The sequence below is a fragment of the Macrobrachium rosenbergii genome, chromosome 8, assembly GCF_040412425.1.
Source record: "Macrobrachium rosenbergii isolate ZJJX-2024 chromosome 8, ASM4041242v1, whole genome shotgun sequence".
NCBI classification, from domain to species: Eukaryota; Metazoa; Arthropoda; class Malacostraca; order Decapoda; family Palaemonidae; genus Macrobrachium; species Macrobrachium rosenbergii.
In genome coordinates this window covers 66,709,347-66,730,832 of record NC_089748.1, presented here as the reverse complement: position 1 = coordinate 66,730,832, position 21,486 = coordinate 66,709,347, and the positions used below count along the sequence as shown (strand labels likewise).

Sequence of the window (21,486 nt, the reverse complement as noted above, 5' to 3'; positions counted from 1 at the left end):
CTCGAAGAAAGCCTTGTCCCGCATCGAGAGTTGGTTGTCCGACAAGAGAGATCTCAGGAAGGCTACCTTTTGTACCCCTCCCCCTCGTCTGACGAAAAGGAGGTATCAGTATTATGCTGCTGGGGAAGCTCCTTCTTTGGGAGTGTGCCTCGTCCCATGGGGACTTCTCCAGCTTGATCAACTCTACGTGACATTTGGTGTTCACTTTCGCCAAGATCTGCTTTTCATCTTCGGAGCTGGACCATTTAGTGAAGAACTTGTTCAAAGTCTTTGAAATCTTCAGCTTTCTAGATTGGACTGTGGGGGCTTTGACAAAGAAAATTGAAGATTGCTCCTCCCTCCAAGACAACTTTATAGCAGACTGGTTGGGAGTGTTGTCCTTCGCGGACAAGGCAGTATGTGATAGCTCGCAAGAACTAGCTTCTCTCTTCGCCTTGGGCATCCTGAAGAAGAGGGAGTTGTGGTGCTCTTTTACCATAAAGGGAGTTACTCCCTCTCAGAAGTCGTCGCTTCTCTTTGCCCCTGTGGTTCGTGGAAATCTGCTCCCTAGTGCTACTTTAGAGCGCGTAGCTTCCCAGCTACAGAAGACGACGACACACGATTTACTTGCACAGTCTACAAAATGACCTAAGCAGCCAAGTCGTATGCATGCGCCCTCTTTTAGTGCCAGTGTGCTCTCTCCTTTAATGCCACAGCCCTTTTGAGGTGGCAGAGCCGGTTACCAGTCCCGTCCACACACCAAGATCGGTTCAGTGCACCCAATCAAGAAATCCTCTACCAGACCTTCCTCTAGCAAATGAGGATTCGGTTTTCCGTGTTCCGGTGGGAGCAAGGCTTCTTCATTTCTGGAGGAAATGGGAAGCAGAGAAAGCAGAACCATGGGTTATAGAAGTCCTGAGAGATGGGTATTCCATCCCATTCAACACAGAACCCCCATTGACATCAGCGCCCATCAGCTTGACAGCCTACTCTATAGGCTCACAGAGGTTTTCAGCCCTGTCAGAGGAGGTGTCCTCCCTGCTCAGGAAAGGGCCTACAGAGGTTGTGGAAGACGTAAATTCAAAGGAATTTTACAACCGCCTTTCTGATGTACCCATGTCATCAGGAGGTTGGAGACCTGTCCTGGATGTAAGTGCCCTGAATTTCTTCGTCAAAACATCAAAATTCAGGATGGAAACCAATCAATCAGTGCTGTGCTCCATCTATCAAGGGAATTGGATGGTGACGATAGACATACAGGACAAATACTTTCACAGTCAAGTACTTAAGGTTTGTATTCCAGAGTAGGGTCTACCTGTTTTGGGCCCTTTGTTTCTGCCTTTCCACAGCCCCACAGGTCTTCACCAGGGTTCTCGCCCCGTTAGAAAGTGGCTACATCTGACAGGCATCAATGTATGCTTTTGTTGACAACTGGCTCCTATGTTCTCCTTCAAGAACTCGCTGCACGCAGAACTTACAGAAGATACTCATCCTCACCTGGGATCTGGGCATTCTAGTCAACTTTCCCAAGTCGCAGTTAGTCCCAACTCAGTCGATCGTCTATTTGGTGATGACGATCGTCTCTCTGAGTTTTCGGGCTTTTCTGTCACAGAGAAGAATCCAATCCTACCTTCTAACAGTTCAGAAATTCCTCGCCCTCCCTTCCTGCTCAGCCAAAGAGTGTATGAGCCTCCTGGGCACCCTCTTGTCCATAGAGAAGCTCATGCCTTTAGGAAGGCTTCACACAAGACCCCTTCAGTTCTTCCTGAAGGCCAGCTGGCGCAGGAAAATGCTCCGAGACTCATTTGTTTTCCCCATCACTCCCAAAATCAAGGAAGACCTTCAGTGGTGGCTTAGAGAAGGGAGATTCTCAGTTGGGAGAGCGTTACATCCGTTGAACCCAAGCCTAACCTTATTCTCAAGACGCTTTAGATCTGGGATGGGGGGTGCATCTGCAAGATTCGAAAGTTGCAGGAGAGCAGTCGCAAGAAGAAAGGAAGCTCCACATAAATGTGAGGGAGCTGAAAGCTGTACTGGCTTTCCGACACTTTGCTTCAGTGATGTACAACAAGATGGTCACGCTCAAATCAGACAACATGACAGCATTAGCCTTCATAAAGAATCAGGGAGGCACGCACTCATTTCTCTTTGCCAAACGGTCAAAGAGCTCCTCATTTGGGTCCAAAACAATTGCACCCGGATCATCACCCACTTCATTCAGGGCAAAATGAACGTTCTTGCGGATGAGTTGAGTCGCCGCAAACAGGTCCTACCAATGGAATGGACACTGAATCTGCAGGTGTGCACCGACCTGTGGAAACGTTGGGGGAAGCCGTCGATAGACCTGTTTGCGACGTCAAGAAATCACTGCCTTCCCCTGTATTGCTCACCAATTCTGAACAGTCTGGCACGGGCAACAGATGCAATGATCCAGGACTAGTCCAACCTGGACATGTACGCCTTCCCTCCTTTCAGCATGGTGAGGGAGGTCATCAACAAGTTTCTGTCGCACAGCAACTCCTCGATGACACTACTGGCCCTGTTTTGACTGCAGAGAGAATTCGGACCTTCTTTCGACGTTAGTGGACTTCCAAAGACTACTAGCACATCGTCGAAATTTTCTCAGGCAACCTCATTTCCTCTGCTTTCATCAAGGTTTGTCCACTCTTGCTCTGACAGGCTTCAGACTGTCAAGAAGCTTGTCAAAGCAAAAGGATTTTCAAAAGCAGCTGCAAGAGCTATTGCCAACTGTAGGCGGCAATCCTCATCCAACATCTACCAGGCTAAGTGGTTAGTTTTCCGCAGCTGGTGTCAAAGATGCGTTATCTTGTCTTCTGAAACCACTCTAGCGCAAGGGTTATAGATCCATGCTTAACTCGGTTTTTAGGCACAGAGGACTGGATCTCGCAGCAAGTCACAATATTAGCAATTTAATTAAACCTTTTGATACTTCAAAAGAGAAAGAACCAACGGATGTACCTTGGAACTTGATGTTGTAATTCATTGGCTCTCAGGCCCACCCTTCGGGCCTCTTCACGCACCATCTCTAAGAGACTTGACGAGGAAGACCCCCTCTTTAGTGGCCTTGGACACGGCCAAAAGATTAATGAATTGCAAGCCCTGGACAAACTAGTTGGTTTTTCACAAGTGATGCAGTATGCATGTTCACTCTTGGGTTCCTTGCAAAGAATGAAACCCCATCCAATCCCTTGCCCCCTTCATTCTCTATCAAGAACTTAACAAGCATCCTTGGCCTGACGGACCAGGAGAGAGTTCTCTGTCTGGTCAGAGCTCTAAAGTGTTACCTTGAAAGGACTAAGAACATCAGAGGTCCCGCTTGTAACCTCCGGTGCTCCGTAAAGAACCCTTCTCGTTCCATGTCCAAGAATGCATTGTTGTTCTTCTTAGAGAAGTAATCTCTGAATCACACAGGGGTATTCAGGAAGAGGCCCTACCCTTGTTGAAAGTTAAAAGCTCACAAACTGAGGGCAGTCGCCACTTCATTGGCATTTAAACATAATCTGTCGCTCTCCACTATACTTCAAACTACGTATTGGAAGTGTAAATCTGTTTTTGCCTCTCATTACTTACGCGAAGTGGAGACCACATATGAAAACTGCAGTATGTTAGGTCTGTTCTCTGTGGCTGGCTTGGTACTGGGGAAAGAAGGATATGGGAAGCCTGGGGATACTGTGTACCTGGAGTACCCACCAGTCGTTGGTTTTAATGGTTGGGCTTGGTTTTGTTTTTATGTGAAGTGTAGGTAATGAGAGTATTTGGTTGATTTTTCTTGTACTGCGCCCAGAGCAAGGGCATTTCTTTGTTTATGACGCCTTAGCAACCATCGGAGCACTCCTTGGTGGCAAGGAACCCACTAAAATAAAGGCGACCCTCAGCTTTACTGCTGCGCCTACAGGTTGATGATGAGCACCGACCAGAGGCAGTACGCATCTGCTGTAGTTCTCTCACCAGGTAAGGTTACAAGCATTTACCAATGTTGGATATCTATCTATTTCAAATTCATCTCCACTGCTGAGTGTTTCTGAGTAGTTGGGGTCCATGTATCCCACCTCCCATCTATCTGGGATTCAGCAATGTAATTACTTGGCAAGTTACTTATAAAAATGACATTTTTATAATAAAATAAGGTTTATATATAATTACCAAGTAATTACATGATCGGAGCCCTCCCACCTACCCTCTCATGGACATAGAGCATGAATGAATTAAGCTTCTGAGCCGGGTTGTACCTATTCTTCCCTGAAAGTGGGCGGGATCGGTTACCTACACCAAAACAATAGAGCGCTACTGCGAAATATAATATTTTAATGATAAAATAAAGTTTGTTCATACTTACCTGGCAGATATATATATAGCTGTATTCTCTGTTAGTCCGACAGAATTTCAAAACTTTCGACACGCAGTGGGAGATCAGGTGGTTAGTACCCATTCCCGCCGCTGGGAGGCGGTATCAGGAACCATTCCCATTTTCTATTCAGATTTTCTAGTGCCACTGTCTCCTGAGGGGAGGTGGGCGGGCACTATGAATATATATATCTGCCAGGTAAGTATGAACAAACTTTATTTTATCATTAAAATATCATTTTGTTCATGAGACTTACCTGTCAGATATATATAAAGCTGAATACCACCATTGGAGGTGGTACAGACAGAATAGGATTTTGGAAAAACACACTACATGTAGGTGAAAGATACTTTGGTTCCTTACCTGTTAGCATAGCTGACTTCGTGATTACTGTCACCCAAGTCGCTTCTGCTTAACTAGAGTCTCCAGCAAGGGTGTGACCTGTATAGCTGGTGAGTTCTAGATGATCTGTCAACGGGGGCGTGACCACAATGTGACTAGACCATATTGACCATACAATGAGGGCAAACGAAGTAAAAACCAACCACCTGACCAAGCCTAACTAAGTTAGGATAACGCAACTAAAAAGCTAACGATTGGGAAGTCCGCCACAGGCAGTCGACCCAACAACCATAAAAAACACTATCCAACCATTTTCTATAGGATAGGATGAGTGTCATCCCCTGCCCCCAGGAAAGTATCTGCGGAAACGTATGGTCCTAGCGAGAAGCAGTTCTCATATGTCGTCTTCACATCTCTCAGGTAGTGTGAGGCGAACACAGAGTTACCTACGCCAAAATGTGGCACCCAGAATGTTACTGAGTGACATATTCTTCTGAAAAGCCACTGAAGTCGCAACCGCCCTCACCTCGTGAGCATTGACTTTCAAGTTTAAAATCAGTGTCTTGACAGCATGAATGGGCTTCTTTAATCGTATCCCTCAGAAAGAAAGCCAGAGCATTCTTGACATAGGTAAGTCCGGTCTCTTTACGGAACACCATAAACTATCTGAGGACCTCGACTTTCCTTCGTCTTGTCTAAGTAGACTTTGAGAGCCCTAACAGGGCAAAGGACTCTATCTGGCTCTTGAATTAGGATTTCAGCCATACCCTTGATTTCAAAGCTCTTGGGCCAAGGGTTAGACGGGTTCTCATTTTTAGCAAAAAGGAAGGGCTTAAAGAACAAACTGCGTTATGTCCTTTAAAGCCTATATGTCTACTAAAGGCTTGCAGTTCACTAACCCTCTTTGCAGTTGCTAGAGCGGTTAGAAAAATAGTCTTTCTAGTAATGTTCCTCAATGACGCAGAACGAAGAGGTTCGAATGAGCTGGACATCAGGAACCGTAACACAACATCCAAATTCCAAGAAGGAGTCCTTAGCTGAGGCACCTTCGAGGTTTCGAAGGATCTGAATAGATCGTGAAGGTCTTTGTTGTTAGACAGATCCAAGTTTCTATGCCTAAAAACAGATGATAGCATACTTCTATATCCCTTGATAGTCGGGACTGCAAGTTTAACATCACTCCTCAGAAATAAGAGGAAGTCTGCTACCTGGCTCACAGAGGTCGTGGTAGAGGAAATGCCCTTCTTTCTACACCATCTCCTAAAGACGGTCCACTTCGATTGGTACAAATTACTGGAAGAGAGTCTTCTTGCTCTGGCAATAGCTTTCGCCACTGGTCTAGAAAAACCTCTCGCTCTGGCCAGCTTCTCGATAGTCTGAATGCAGTTAGACACAGAGCGGGGAGGTTTTTGTGGTACCTCTCGAAGTGGGGTTGTCTGAGTAGATCGACTCTCATGGGCAGAGATCTCGGAAAGTCTACTAGGAAGGACATGACCTCTGTGAACCATTCCCTCCCGAAGGCCAAAAGCGGGCGATTAGCGTCATCCTCGTCCCTTCCGACGCACGCAAAACTTCCTGATGACTTCTCCGATGATTTTATGCGGGGAAAGGCATACACGTCCATCCCCGACCAATCCCAAAGAAGAGCGTCCACTGAGAGCGCTCCTGGGTCGAGAACAGGGGAGCAGTAAAAGAGGAAGTCTCTTCGTCTTGGAAGTTGCGAAGAGATCTACCAAGGGACGTCCCCCAAAGCTTCCACAGTCCTTGACACACCTCTTGGTGTAGGGTCCATTCGGTCGGGAGCAGTTGTCGCTGCCGACTTAGAAGATCCGCACGGACGTTCTCGCCTGCAACAAACCTCGTGAGGATCGTAATATTTGGGCCTGAGCCCACAGAAGGATGTCCTTTGCTAAGGCGAACAGGGACCGAGAGTGAGTTCCTCCCTGTTTCTTGAGGTATGAAAGGGCCGTGGTGTTGTCCGAGTTGATCTGGACAACTCCGGTTCGTGACTCGTCCCTCGAAGAAAGAAGGGCCAACTGAATCGCCCCCAATTCTTTGAGGTTTATGTGCCAGGACACCTGTTCCCCTCTCCAGGTGCCCGACACTTCTTCCCTCCCCAGTGTCGCTCCCCACCCCGAGATGGACGCGTCGGAAAACAACACTAGGTCGGGGTTCTGAAGTTTTGAGAGAAAGGCCTTCTGCCAACTTCGATGGATCGAGCCACCACCGAGGTGATTCTTTACCTTGGCGAAATACTCAGAGAAACTTCCAGATTCTCCTTGTCGTGCCAGTTCTCTGCAAGGAAGAATTGAAGCGGTCTGAGATGCAGTCTCCCAGGGAAACAAACTTCTCCAGTGATGAAATGGTCCCCAGCAGACTCATCCATTCCCTCACCGAGCATGTTTCTTTCCTCAGGAAGGCTGAAACTTTTCTAAACACTGAAGTTGTCTTTCTTGAGACGGAAATGCTCGAAAAGCCACTGAATCCATCTGAATCCCCAGATAAACGATGGACTGAGTCGGGGTCAGATGGGACTTTTCGAAATTCACCAGAAGTCCTAGGGACTTCGTCAAGGTCAAGTCGTGTGAAGATCCTCCAGACACCTCGTCATTGTGAGGCTCGAATCGAGCCAATCGTCCAAATAAAGAGAGACTCTTATTCCTCCAAGGCGAAGCCATCTCGTAACATTCCTCATTAAGATCGTGAAGACCATAGGAGCTGTGCTGAGCCGAAGCAGAGGGCCCTGAACTGGAATACCTGTCCCTCGCAGGACAAATCTCAGGTATTTCCTCGATAGAGGATGTTTAGGGGACGTGAAAATAGGCGTCCTGGAGATCGAGAGAAACCATCCAGTCGCCTGGTCTTAGGGCTCCCATGACCGACTGGGGCGTCTCCATTACGAACTTTTCCTTCAGAACAGAAATGTTTCAACTTGCTGACGTCCAGAACTGGTCTCCATCCCCCCTGACTGCTTCGGTACCAGAAACAGCCTGTTGTAAAAGCCCGGGATTGTAAATCTGAGACCTGCTCCACAGCTCTCTTCTCGAGCATTTGCTCGAGCAGGTCGAAGAGAATTTGCTGCTTCTCCTGTTGATAGGATGGCGACAGATCTATGGGAATCGTGCTTAACGGAGGCAATACGAGGAATGGGATCTTGTATCCCTTTTCGATGACTTGGAGGACCAGTTGTCCGTCCCTCTCTCTCTCCAGGCTCTTGCAAAAGAAAGGAGCCTGGCTCTACCGGTGTCTGAAGGTCCACGGAGTCATTTCTTGCCCCTGGTCTTAGAAGGGGCTCTACCTCTGAGGACCTCTTCCTCGAAAGGACGATCTAGAGGAGGGTCCTCCCACGAAAGGGCTTCTGAATCTTGGAAGCCTGCCCAAGGGAAGAAGTCGAAGGGGCTGCAGGGCGTCTAGAAGACTGGGCCAGGAGGTCCTGAGTAGCCCTTCTCTTGCAAGGTGGTGGCCATATCCTTGACTAAGGGTTGGGGAAAAGATGGCTAGAAAGCGGAGCGAACAACAATTCTGCCTTCTGAGTAGGAGAGACCGACTTCGCCGTGAAGTTGCAGTAAATGGCTCTCTTCTTTAAAAAGCCCCGTACAGAAGTGGGCAGCCAGTTCTTGAGCCATCCCTAACCGCCTTGTCCATACAGGATAGGACGCTAAACAAATCTCCCAGACTAATGGAGTCAGGGCTCACGAGCCTGCAAGTCCAGGACTCCCAGGCACCAGTCCAAAAGTTAAAGACTTCTAAAGACCTGAATAGGCCTTTCAGATGGTGATCGGTCTCAGATAAAGACCAGGACACCTTCGCTGATGAAAGGAGAGACCTTCTGGGAGCGCCCACAAGGCTGGCAAAATCCCCTGAGAAGAGGAAGGAACTCTCCAACCAACCTCCTCTCCTGTCTCATACCAAATTCCTGCTTTTCCACTCAATCTTGATGGAGGCAGGGCGAAAGAAGTCTTGCACTGGGCCTTCCTGGAGTCCATCCACTCCTGAACCTTGTTAAAGGCCCTCAGTAGAGAGAGTCGTCGCCATCTTCACAAAACCAGAAGACTTTTTTGTGATTTAGACGAGGTTAGGCTGGAGGGGAGGGCGAGGAGCAGAGGGTTGAAACTTGTCCCCAAACAAGTCCTTCAGCAACCTAGTCAAGACCTGGTAGTCTGCAGAAGCTGAAGAAGAAGAGGACTGATCCTCAACAGCAGGATCCAGCGCCAAGAAAGCTCTCCTTCTTCCACAGGAACAACCGAAGGGGCAGGGAGAAGAACCGGGAGGACGAAGTCCTTGCAGACCAACATGCAAAAAGGACTTCTGCTTGGAAGAAGTCCGAGAGGGTCAGCGAAAGTCTCGGGCAGAAGAGTCAAAACGAGATTCACGGCGTCTGGCGAATCGGCGAGCTTCTTGACGAACGATCCGGCCGGCCCTGGTGAGAGCGAGCAGCGGGAGGCGTCATGCCTTGCAGCAAGAGAGGCGTCGTGCCGAGCAGCAAGGAGGCGTCTTGCCGAACTGCAAGGGGAGCGTCTTGCCGAGCAGCCAGGGAGGCAGGCGACAGCAGCAGGGGCGTCACGTCGAGCAGCAAGGGAGGCGTCTTGCGAGCAACATGAAGCGTCATGCTTAGCAGCATGAAGCGTCATAACGAGAAACAAGAGGATCGTAAGAACGAGGGGCGTCAAGCCTGGCAGCATGAAGCGCAACAGAAAGCGGAAATTGCGATCCCTGCCGAGACCAGTAAAGCGCTGAGCAACAGGACTTCTAGAGGGCGGTGAAGCATGAGACGACGACGAATGTGGAGAAGGAGAAGGGAAGGTTTGGACCTCTTGATCGGCAGCGGGGAATCCTTCCGACGACGACCGCATCAGTCTCCTTCTGGGCCATTGAAAGCCAATTGCTTCTGCATGCCTAGGAGCAGCTTACAGTAGAGAGAAGATTCCTCCTCAGGAGAAGGGCTGATCCTGTGAGAAGAAGAGGAGGCGAGGGGACGCTTCTTCCTTCTCACAGGGAAGCAACAGCCTTCTTCCTGGAGCGAACGGAGCGCTCAAAAGCATCATCGTCTGATGACGGACGATGACGCCCTGGTCCTCTTCTGCGGTGGGATGGCGTCAAAATCCTCCGGAGAGAAGAGCGAAGAGCGTCACGAGAAAAGGGCGTGGCGCCCCCTTCTTTGAAGCTTCTCTTCAAAGGGCAAGACCTTCCCGAGATTTCCATTCCCGGCGGGAGGAGGAATCGGGGAAGAGAAGCAATCTTAAGGATTCGTGCCCGAAACACGATCCTTGGCAGCCTGGGAAGCGTCATCAGGACATGCGAAGGGACGCCAGATCGGTGGGGTCCGCGTAACCCTCTTGCGGCTTTCGACTTGCCCACTCCCTGAGTCCTGGGAGTCCGACAGAGGTCTAGACCTAGAGGCGTTATACAGCCGATCTGCGCCCCCTCCACAACACAAGGGGGACAGACACTATCACTGCACTTCACAGCACTTTGAAGAGCGAGCATATTAGCTTCCAAGGTGCATGAATGGAAGACATAATAACCGCCAGGGCATCACCATCCGCAGACACAACCCGGGGTTAGGGGCAACACCACAGGGTTAGGAAGAGCTACGTCTACAGGAGGGTTAACAGGTGAAAACACACTACCCTGACTCCTACCACTTCTGGAGGAAGACCTCCTGATCCTATCTCGCTCTAGCTTTCACATACGAATCATAAGTCCTCCAACTAGCATCAGACAAAGATTCACACTCCTTGCATCGGTCATTTAACAAACAAACATGCCCTCTACAACCTTGAGCATACAGTGTGAGGATCTACCAGAATTTTCGGTAGCCTCACCTTACAGTCTTGCACACGGCAAACTCGATAACTAGAAGAACTAGATTCAGACATCTTAATCCCAGGAAAAAACAAAGCCAAATCCAAAACAATCCACAATAGCGTATGCCTAGCCACAAGTTCCAAGTCAAAAAACCAAAAATCAAACAAATACTCAAGTGACAACCAAGTTTTATCCGAAATCCAAGACGGAGGTACTGAAAACAAGTGTTGACAGTACCGGCGACAGAGAAAATCTGAATAGAAAATGGGAATGGTTCTGATACCGCCTCCCAGCGGCGGGGAATGGGTACTAACCACCTGATCTCCCACTGCGCGTGTCGAAAGTTTTGAAATTCTGTCGGACTAACAGAGAATACAGCTATATATATATCTGACAGGTAAGTCTCATGAACAAATTAAAACTTCAGCTGCCATAAAAAGTAGGGAACTAATTGTAATTTAATTACTTGGTAAGTACAGTATGTATAAAACCTTATTTTACTATAGAAATTAAGTTTCATATATATTTACCAAGTAATTACAGCTATAGTTTCCACTCGCACGGCAGATTAAATTTTTAAAAATTGCAGTAGCACTTCTCTTATTTTTGTTTAGGTGACTAGCCCTCCCACTATTGGGGAACAATAGGAACAACAAAGCAGAAGAACTCACTTCGTTTGCGCCCTTATGTCCATGAGAGGGGAGGAGGGAGGGCTCCGCTCTGTAACTCCTTAGTAAGTATATAAAACTTAATTTTATCATGAAAATAACATTTTCATATAAGTAACTTACCAAGTAATTACATAGCTGAATCCCATATTGACAGGAGGTGGGATACATGAACATATTCTACTCCAAAACATTCAGCAATGAAAATGAATTTGAACTAGACAATCTGCTAGCACTGATACAATGCTTGTTGTTTCCTTACCTGGTAAGAGAGCTGCTGCAGGTAATTACTGCCTCTGGTCGGTGCTCATCTTGACCTGTAGTGAGGTGGCGGAATAGCCGCGAAGCACCTCTACTTTTAAGTGGGAGCTTTGGAGCGAAGGCCAATTTTGATAGCTTGCAAAGCATAAAAAACAGGTGCCCTTGCCCTGGGCGCAGTACCAAGAAACAATAACCAGACAATGCTGTCGCCTACACTGAAACAAAAACCACCACCCATCTACTGAAAACTGGTGGGCACTCCAGGCACAAAGTAACCCCAGGCTCCCCAATGACTTGACACCCTACTTCAAGGTGAAGAGATCAAGGATAAAAGGCATGCTTCCTATGCTTTTTCCCCCAATACCATGCCTGTCAGTGATAAAGGTCTCAGGGTACTGCAGTTTTCAAACACTGTTTCTGTTTCTCTTAAATAGTGTGACATGAATATGGACTTACACTTCCAGTAAGTAGCCTGTACAATTGCAGAGTGACATATTATGCCTGAGAGCAAACGAAGTGGCGACCACTCTATTGTTGTGTGCTTTCACCTTAAAGGTAGGCAGGATGTCCTCTTGGATCCGAGAATGTGCGTCAGTAATAAGATCCCTTAGGAAGAATGAAAATGCATTCTTAGAAAGAGGTCAGGAGGGATTCTTGGCAGAGCACCAGAGATTGCTGGAAGGGCCTCTGATTTTCTCAGTCCTGTCCAGGAAATACCGTAGGGCCCTAACAGGGCACAGAACCCTTTCCTCCTCTTCTGGGCCGAGGATATCCATTAGATTCTTAATAGCGAACAAGCACGGCAAAGGTTTGGATGCTGTCTCGTTCTTGGCCAAGAAACTTAGAGTAAAAAGCAGACTGCTTCTCCCTTAGCGAATCCTATCCATTTACCTAAGGCCTGAAGTTCGCTGACTCGCTTGGCAGTCGCCAAAGCAACAAGGAATAGAGCCTTTCGAGTCAGGTTCTTGTGAGATGTGGAACGGAGGGACTGGAAAGAGGGACCCATTAACCACTTGGGAACCACATCAAGATTCCAAGATACGGAGTCGACTTTCGTCTGTTTGGAAGTATCAAAAAATTTAATCAGATTGCTAAGATCCTGGTTAGAAGAAAGATCTAGGTCTCTGTTTAAAAACTGAACTCAGCATGGATCTACACCCTTTAAGGTGGAAGATGAGAATCCGTTGATGACCCTCAGATAAAGAAGGAAGTCTGCTATGTGAGTTACAGATGTTTTAGAAGATGAGATGTTATGTCTGCTACACAATCTACAAAAGACTGCCCACTTAGATTGGTGGTCTTGGTAAGAAGACTGATGTCTCCATCTTGCAATAGCCTCTGCAGCTGATTTTGAAAAGGCTTTCATTCTCCGGACAGTCTGAAGCCTGTCAGAACAAGAGTGGATCGTCCCTGGTGAAGCCTCCAGAAGTGGGATTGTTTGAGTAGATGTGGACTTTGCAGAAGTAGTCTTGGGAAGTCCACTAAGAGTCTTAAGAGGTACGGGAACCACTCGTTGTGAGGCCAAAAAAGAGCTACCAAGGTCATTGTCATGTGATGAGATTGAAATTTGATGAACACTTCCCTGACCATGCTGAACGGAGGGAATGCATATAGGTCTAAATCTGACCAATTTTGAAGCATGGCATCTGTCGCCCATGCCAGAGGGTCCAGGACCGGAGAACAAAAGAGAGGAAGGCGATGATTCCTTGATGTGGCGAACAGGTCCAAGGTTGGTCTGCCCCACAGTTTCCAAAGGTCACTGCAGACCATAGAGTCCAAGGTCCACTCTGTGAGGAGGACCTGTTTGCGACGACTTAGTTCGTCTGCCAACACATTCATCTTCCCTTGAATGAAACGAGTGACTAGTTTCACTTGATTCTGGTCCACCCAAATGAAGTCCTTTGTTACTTCCTAGAGGGGGAAGGAGCGAGTCCTGCCTTGTTTCCTGATGTAGGAAAGAGCAGTACCACTACCGTTTTGTTGGCGATCGTGTCCGAGAAGGATATGAGACCTAAATGAATGGCTGTCAATTCTTTGACATTGACGTGCAGGTTCCGCTGTTCCAGAGACCATGTCCCAGAAGCTTCCACGTTCCCCAGAAGGTCTCCCCAACTTAGATCTAAGGTGTCTGAACAGAAGTCTATGTAGGGGCTCACAGGGCCCAGAAACTCCCTCCAAAAGTCTTCCTTCGGACATCCACCATCGCAAGTCTGACTTGATCTCCATCTTATGGGGAACACAAATGGGTCTGGTTGTGTTTTCCCTGTTCCAATTTGCTTTTAACTGTTTGATGGAGGCAAGAGTTCCCAAAACTCATCCACCAATTGGCCAAGCAAGACGGGAAAGAGAGAAAACTCGGGACCGTAGACAGGAATTGATTCTCTTGGAGGATGGAAAAGCCCAAAAATTCAACAGAGCTGATCCTCATCCCAAAATAAAGAATCTCCTGAGTTGGAGTCAGCTGCAACTTCTGCAGATTGATCAGTATTCCTAGCTCTTAGGCGAGGAAAAGGGTCTTCTGTGGGTCCTTCATGCACTTCTCCTGTGATGGTGATCGGGGGAGCCAGTCACCCAGGTAAAGGTATATGTTGATGCCGAGAAGATGTAGCCACTTCGCAAGAGGGGTGAGCACTCGCGTAAAAACTTGAGGAGCTCTAGACAGGCCGAAGAACAAGGCCCTTAATTGAAAGACACTTTCCTTGAAGATGAACCTGAGATACTTCCTGGAGTCCAGATGAACAGTGACTTGGAAGTATGCTTCCTGTATATCGAGAGTAATCATCCAATCGCCCTGTTGAATGGATGATAGTACCAACTGGTTCGTCTCCATTTTAAACTTCGTCTTCTGGATGAAGAATTTCAGAGTGCTGACATCGACGACAGGTCTCCAACCCCTGATGACTCGGAGACTACAAAAAGACGGTTGTAAAAGCCTTTCTTGGAGCAATCCTCTACCTCCTCTATGTCCCTCTTCCGGAGGAGGGATGACACTTCCTCTGAAAGGGCAGCATACCTCTCAGAGCCTTTTGAGTAAGCTGTCAATGCGATTGACGTGGGGACTAGCGGGGGATACTCCTTGAATGGTATCGAGTAGCTCTCCTTCAAGATCTTGATTATTCAAGGTTCTGCTAATCTGACACTCCACCTCTCCCAGAAAAGAAGCCTGGCTCCTACTGGTGCACAAACGACTGGCGTTTCATTATTTAGACGAAGGTCTAGTAGAAGTCCTTTTGATTGACCTGGCTGAGAAATGCACCTTGGAGTGGGGCTTCAGAGGAAAACTCTGTCTACTCCCACAAAAGGGCTGTTGCTGAAGTGGTGAAACTGACTTGGCACCAAACGATGAAGGCTCTTGAGGGTACTTAGAAGACTGTGCCAACAGGTCATGTGTCGACCTTTTCTGGAGGTCTGTAGCTATCTCCTTGACCATGGACTGGGGAAACAGATAAAGGTGATCCAAGTAGAGTATAGCAAGGCTGACTTCTTTATAGAAGTTACTCCTTTAGCAGTGAAGGAGCACCACAATATTCTCTTTTTGAGAACCCCCAGAGAAAAGAGCTGGAAGCTCTAGGGAGCCATCTCTGATGGCTCTGTCCACACAGGACAGTTCGCCAAGCCAGTCTGCAGCAAAGTCTCCTGTCAACTCGGTACAGTACTCGATCTTTTTGGCGAGGGCTCCAACTGTCCAGTTGAGAAAACTGAACACCGCAAAAATTTTAAAAATATTCTTAATAAAGTGATCCAGTTCCGTGGGCACAAACATCACTTTCGCCGACGAGAAGGCTGAGCAGCGTGCCGAGTCAATGAGACCCGAGAAGTCTCCTTGGGAGGAGGCAGTGACCCCCAAAAATGGGGCTTCTCCATTAGCATACGACAGGCTGTCAACCTCAAAGATAGAAAAGCAAAGGCAGCCTTACCCTGCTCTCTCTTTGCCTAGAGCCAATTCCCAACCTCCGTAAGTGCTTTCCTCGAAGAGAAGGAAAGAACCATCTTCGGAAGTCAAGCGCTGACATCAGCTTGGCTTCTCACAAGTAAAGTCGAGGCAGGCAAGACTGGGGCAGCTGCCTCGTAATATGACGGAAAAGTCACCAGGAAATATCTCAGCAGAGATGCATAAGCTGAAGGGGTAGGCACTTGCACTAAATCCTCTTCAACAGAAGAAACAGGGGACAAAGACAAGTCCTTAGATGATTTGGTCATAACAAGAGCTTTTTGGAGCAACCCCAGAATGTCGCACAAATGCTGCTTGATGGGCACCAAGGATGGATCTCCTACTGCGGGCAAAAAAGAACTTGAAGCTGGCAAAGAAGGTGCCGGGCGCTTGTCAACTGGCGCCGAACGCTTGAGAGATGGCGCCAGGGGCTCGGAAGCTGGCAGCGGGCACTCGGGGATTGGAACTGGCACTTGGTGCTCAGACGACATTGGGCGTTCACAAGACAACGGACACCTGGACAAAGACGATGAGCGTTTCTTGACACTCAGGCATTTGGGAGCCAAATCCTGGTGCTCTGCAAATGAACTCTCAGGCGAAAAGTACTCCGGACTGTGCCAAGCACTGCAGGACAGCTGAGGGCTGTGAGGCAGTTCCTTAAATCGCTTACAAGGAAGTGGCGAAGAGCTGACCACGTTGTCCATAGATCTCTTCAAAAGGACGAGGCTTGCCTGGAATATGCCACTGGCGCCTCTTGCCAGGATTGGAATTTTCTGAGCCAGAAGGCAACTGATGCACACTAACTGAGAAGCCTTTCCAATGGCTGCCTGTCGAAGCCTGGGTGTGTGTGACAGGCTCGACGGAGGAGGAAACTACCAGTGGGACGGGCAGCCACCTCCTATCACTTTTGGGATTTTCACTGAACACTTTGTTCATAAGGACCCTTAGGTACGCCCCCTAATTCAGCCACTGTATTCACCACTTAATCAGTCTTGTGATCGAACCCACACTCAAGACTGGCAATGGGATTGGGGTCGGAAGCATGGGAGCTAGGCACAGGAGTAGGTGGTACAATGGCAGGGGGACTGGGGATGGGAGAAAAGGATGGAACAGGGAATGGAGGAATGGAAAGATCATCTAGAACACTAAGTCTAGATGTAGGTTCAAGGCTACGTGCTCTACTTTCGGCTCTATCCCTACCAGACTTATCTAGGTGGGATTTCAACATCATCCATTACTTATCCCAATCTTTACGCTCAACACGTTCCCTCTTTCATACATATTTTTCCACTACAGTTTGCACAAATCATATGAGAACCATAAGTAGATTTTGTCAACCTGGTCTTAAAACCCTCCCCACAATACCTAATGCTGGAGGAACTCCGAGTCCGACATGATAATCCACAAAAAACAGGTTATAAACAACCTAAACTAAAGCTAACAAGCTTGAAGGCTACATAATTGCAAGAATACTTCACCAAATCCCGGAGGATTGACCCAAAATACCGATGAAATGAATAAAAAAAGAGCAGCTGCAAACATTTGATGTTAAGTCGCAAGCTGGCACAAACAAAGTGAGTTCTTCTGCTTTGCCGTTCCTATTGTTCCCCGATAATGGGTGGGGCTAGTCACCTAAACAAAAACATTAGAAGCGTTACCATGATTTTTTAAATTTAAGCTGTCGTGTGAGCGGAAACTATAGCTATGTAATTACTTGGTAAGTTACTTATATGAAAACTGGTTTTTCTTTGTTCCAGGCACCCCATTGTCTGCGGATCTCAGGGTTCAAAGGCAGACTGCATGATCACTTGTACACCCAATTAACATGTTTAGTTAGAGTTTTTGCCCAATTTCATATATTTTTCTCTCAGGCCCAGAATTAGACAGTACATACTTTCATTTTTTATCTGTAGTTTTCCCAGATACTTTCAAAGTGCATTTGTTTTGGTTCATTTACATTTATTCAAAATAAAAATGTGTCTCTACATTTTATTTTTGTACCTGAGTACCATTTAAGCAAAATAAAGCATGTCTGAAAAATTTATTTAACTACTGTATTTTCCTACAGATTCAAAATGCATACAGGTACTGATTTTCCTACAGATTAAAAATGCATACAGGTACTTCATTAATGCCAGTAAATATCATGGCTTGATAACTTGCTTCCCATCAATTTGCTTTTGTTCTTCATAAAGATGAGTGCTTATTTCGAATAAAAAGCATCTACAATTCAACCGAACTCAGCAAGAACAAAAGCAATAACACTAAACGCTCTAATACTTACACATATTGAGTTGCCTGACAAAGCTCGCCATATTATTGTGTTTGTAGTACTGTGGCAGAAGCTCCCTGGCAAACCTTGCCTGGTTCTGTATGATGAAACTCCTGCCATTCTGGAAAAAAGAAAAAATAAATAAATAAATAAATTACAATAATACGCACACCTCAAATACAGTACTAAAAAGCCAATTTTTAAAGTAAAATGTATCAGTACTAAAAAGCCAATTTTTAAAGTAAAATGTATTTCTCCAATGTTTATAGACCAGAGACTTTTATGTTAAGAGTATCTTTCAGTGTAAGTTTGAAACAGTTGCTGAACTTGGAAACAAGATAGTTAACTACTGGTTACAGGTGGCAAGTGAAAGAATAAACCTCAGTCACCTTCTGTCTCCTAACACTTACTCCTCTTGCCTCAGGGACAAAGTGGAATGGTTGAAGTGGGAATTCTGATTTGTACACCTTGGAAAAATACAAACTACTTTTAAAAATTTTATATTCATTCCTATGAAAATACAACCCATTTCCTTGTATATGGGAAACTCTCCTTAGAGGAAAGAGTGTCTGTCAACTGAATGAAAGTTGAAAACCCACCTAGAAATGCTACAAACCTAGTCATGACAACAAGCACTGAAAGCAATGGCTTCTGTAACCTCCTACTTGGTATGGCAGAGTGGTGAGACCCTGGGCACGAATGCATGTGTAAAGCCTCACTCAGTACAGAAAATATCAGAGAACTATGTGCTTCTCCCAAGGGATTACGCAAGGCTAGAAGGCAGTGATATACTGGGGTTAAAATACAGCTCTACTGTGGACCTTCTTCCTTCCCCCATCCTTGTTAATATGAAAAGCAGAAGGAGCCACATCTCAGTTGCCAAAGCTTTGAGACTGGTTGCTCAGCTTAGCAGCCACCTACAGTGCATCTATGGCTGGTTCAACAGGTACTCAACCAGGGAAGTTGCTCCACAGAGGGAGTAAGAAGGAGGGATGGATAGAAGCAGGTCACTCTGTCATTCAACCGCTGCATTACACTCTCTGAGTACAAACAGCAAGATCCTTTTTGTCTGAAAGGAGCTGGGTGCTTACACAACCTGTTGAGCATTCACCACAGCTCCGACGAAAAGCTGCCCCTGGCAAACTAGGTTAATTCCCTCCGATAAGGTAATGTAAAGGTGGTCTGAAGCTGCAGACACCTGACCGCATCACCCATTCACTAATAAGTTACTCCAAAATGCCAGGGATGGATTCAGGCCCCTTACTTCATGAGTTTTCGCCCCAGTCATACAACTTATTTCTGTCAGAAACATCCAAAGCCAGAAAGTAGGTTTTTCTAAAAACCTACTTCTTGTGCTAGCTGGTTCTGACAGGAAGCAACAACACTCTTGATATGAGGTTGGGTTCTACTCGGCAGCATACAAAGTTCACACTAGGCATAGAAACCTCTTGTCCAGACCACCAGAAGACCATGGGGAGAGGAAACAAAAGCTTGTCTCTTGTCAGACCGACAATTCCTGAGTTTTGCCACAACCCCAGGAATTATTAAGCACAAAAACAATTCCAGCACTCACAGTACTAATCAAGTCATGCCCTCGCTGGAAGGTGACGTCTTGGGCAGGCAAGGTCGATCAAAACTCCTAACTGGCATAGATAGCTCAGCCACAACCAAAAGATCTAGGCCTATGTCAGCCAGTCTGAAGTTCTCACTCCAAGCAGCTAGCCTTTCACTATCGTGATTGAGAGGAGCTTGGTTCAATGAAGGTAGATGAGGATGAAAGTCCCAACTGGGGAGAGAGTTCTCTGCATTCACACGTAGACGATTCACTTCCCCTGGACGGAGAATGAGCAATTAGAAATCTCTCTGGGAGACAGCCAAGAGCCAACACACTGGGGAAACCCACTCAGCATGGGATTCACAAGGAGCCACCACAGTGTCTGAGCCCTGGAGTGATCAACACACAGCTGACCACCTGGTAGGACAGTGAGAGAGTTGGGGGTGTTGAAGTTGTAGGGGTTCAGAATGTGCCAGAGTCCTCCTGGGCCAACCTTGTAAATGGCATTGGAGAACACAACATCAATAGCTCCCTGTTAAACATGTGGTAAACAGGTTGATCTACAGTGGTTCTGATAGCTCGAACCACCATCCTCCCGCAAAAAAAAAAAAAAAAAAAAAAAAAAAAACAACAACAACAACTACTACTACTACTACTACTATTCTACTATATACTGTACCTCTGCTAGCTGAGTTGGTCTACCCAAACCTTCTTCCATCATGGAGAGTATCTGGCTAATGGCTCGGCAGCATGGTGGGCCATCCACTCATGAATCTCCTTCAGCAACTAGCAGGGTTGAATGGTAACTATTCTTTTCCCCCCTTGCTCGTTGATGTAAATCACCATGGAAATGTCACTCAATAACAGTATGAAATGGCTCATCAAACAGTCTTGGATTTGCAAGACTCGTAACACTGTACTTGCCTTCCCCAAAAGTTGATGGGCACATGAGACAAACAGACCCCTTGGGTGCATGCCTCAATCCCCCTCTAATGCTGTTATGAACAGACACATTTCAGGAGGTGGTGAGTTACTGGAGCTCCTGTAAGAAGATTCCTCTCATCCAGCAATCATGCGAGATCCACTTTAATTGCCCCACTCATGGAGTTAGGTGGGAGGAAGGATCACTTGCATCTGATCAGTGCCACTTCAGCTGTCAATAAAATGGGCACAAAGGAAGTCTCTCTCACTAAAGTAGGCACCAAGGGAGTTGCTCATATGGAACGAGCTTTCTAAATATGACAGGTGGATGAGGAAACCAGCTAAAACCAAGGTGACTGACAGGATAAAGTACCTAGGTGCTTTTTTTTTGCTGCCTTGGGATGACACCTGATTCCCAGTATACCAAAATCCTAGGATGTGTTGGGAGGCAAGAATATGACCTGCACCACTGAGTGTTTGACTGCAATATACAGTACTGTGGATGGCCAGGACACTGATAGTTTACAGCAAGAGAAGATGAAGTTGAAGGCTGAGGATTGTCTGTGATAGACAATTTTTTTTCTTCTCCTTATTTTTGGAAAATCAATATAATTGGTAGTTGCTTCCTTTGCCTTTGGAGTCATCATATACTGTACCTGCTTTAATGTTACCATTGCTTCAGGTGTGAGTGAGGTTGCTTTGATGTTGCTGCATAGAAGGATTTTAATTTTATATTTTATCTTTAGCCTTGTGAATCATGTTAAATGCTTCATTTAACTTTTTCAAAAGTCCATTTTGGTTGTTCAACTTTACTGACATAGATGACTTCGGTAGATCTTCCAATTCCTCACTTCTCAACTTGACAACCTCTTCAAAATGATCAACCTCCTCATCATCATTCATTTCCCCCATTCCATCGCCACCAACTTGTCTTGCCAGTTCGATGATCCTCTGCACCTTGCTGCTGATACCCACCTGGGAGGTCTTTAAAGACATTCACAGCCTCACTCCACAGATGCTTCCAACACATTCACCATTTCTGGTTTTGGATCATCCACTGCTTCTGAGACTAACAGTATCTTGTTGCCAATGGTGAATGATTTCTAACATTCCATTACGTTCACATCAGGTTTGGCATCAATAGCTTACACTTGTCAAGTCTTCGACATGATACAATCTGCAGACTGGGGCTGAGCTGTGTAAGCAGAGTGCATGCTAAAACAGACATGATTATGGTGAAATATGTTTGGAAGAGCCAGGAGGAGTTCTCGTATCCAAGACAGAGCAGACCACGACAAGCCTCACTAACTATCAGTCCCCATACACTGGGAAGAGTGCTCATTCAAACCCTTTAGGATTTCTTGGACTTCCCCTTCTTCCTTC

General features: G+C 46.6%; 1 protein-coding gene across 14 annotated transcripts in view; it reads right to left on the bottom strand.

The window, feature by feature from the left end:
- Positions 1-21,486, bottom strand: part of Hsf (Heat shock factor) — a 207,815-nt gene that overhangs the window by 181,847 nt on the left and 4,482 nt on the right. For all 14 annotated transcript variants that reach the window (XM_067107883.1, XM_067107889.1, XM_067107893.1 and 11 more), the window contains exon 2: positions 17,640-17,748. In XM_067107883.1, coding sequence (XP_066963984.1) covers positions 17,640-17,748 — 109 coding nt within the window. The remainder of the gene's footprint in view (positions 1-17,639; positions 17,749-21,486) is intronic.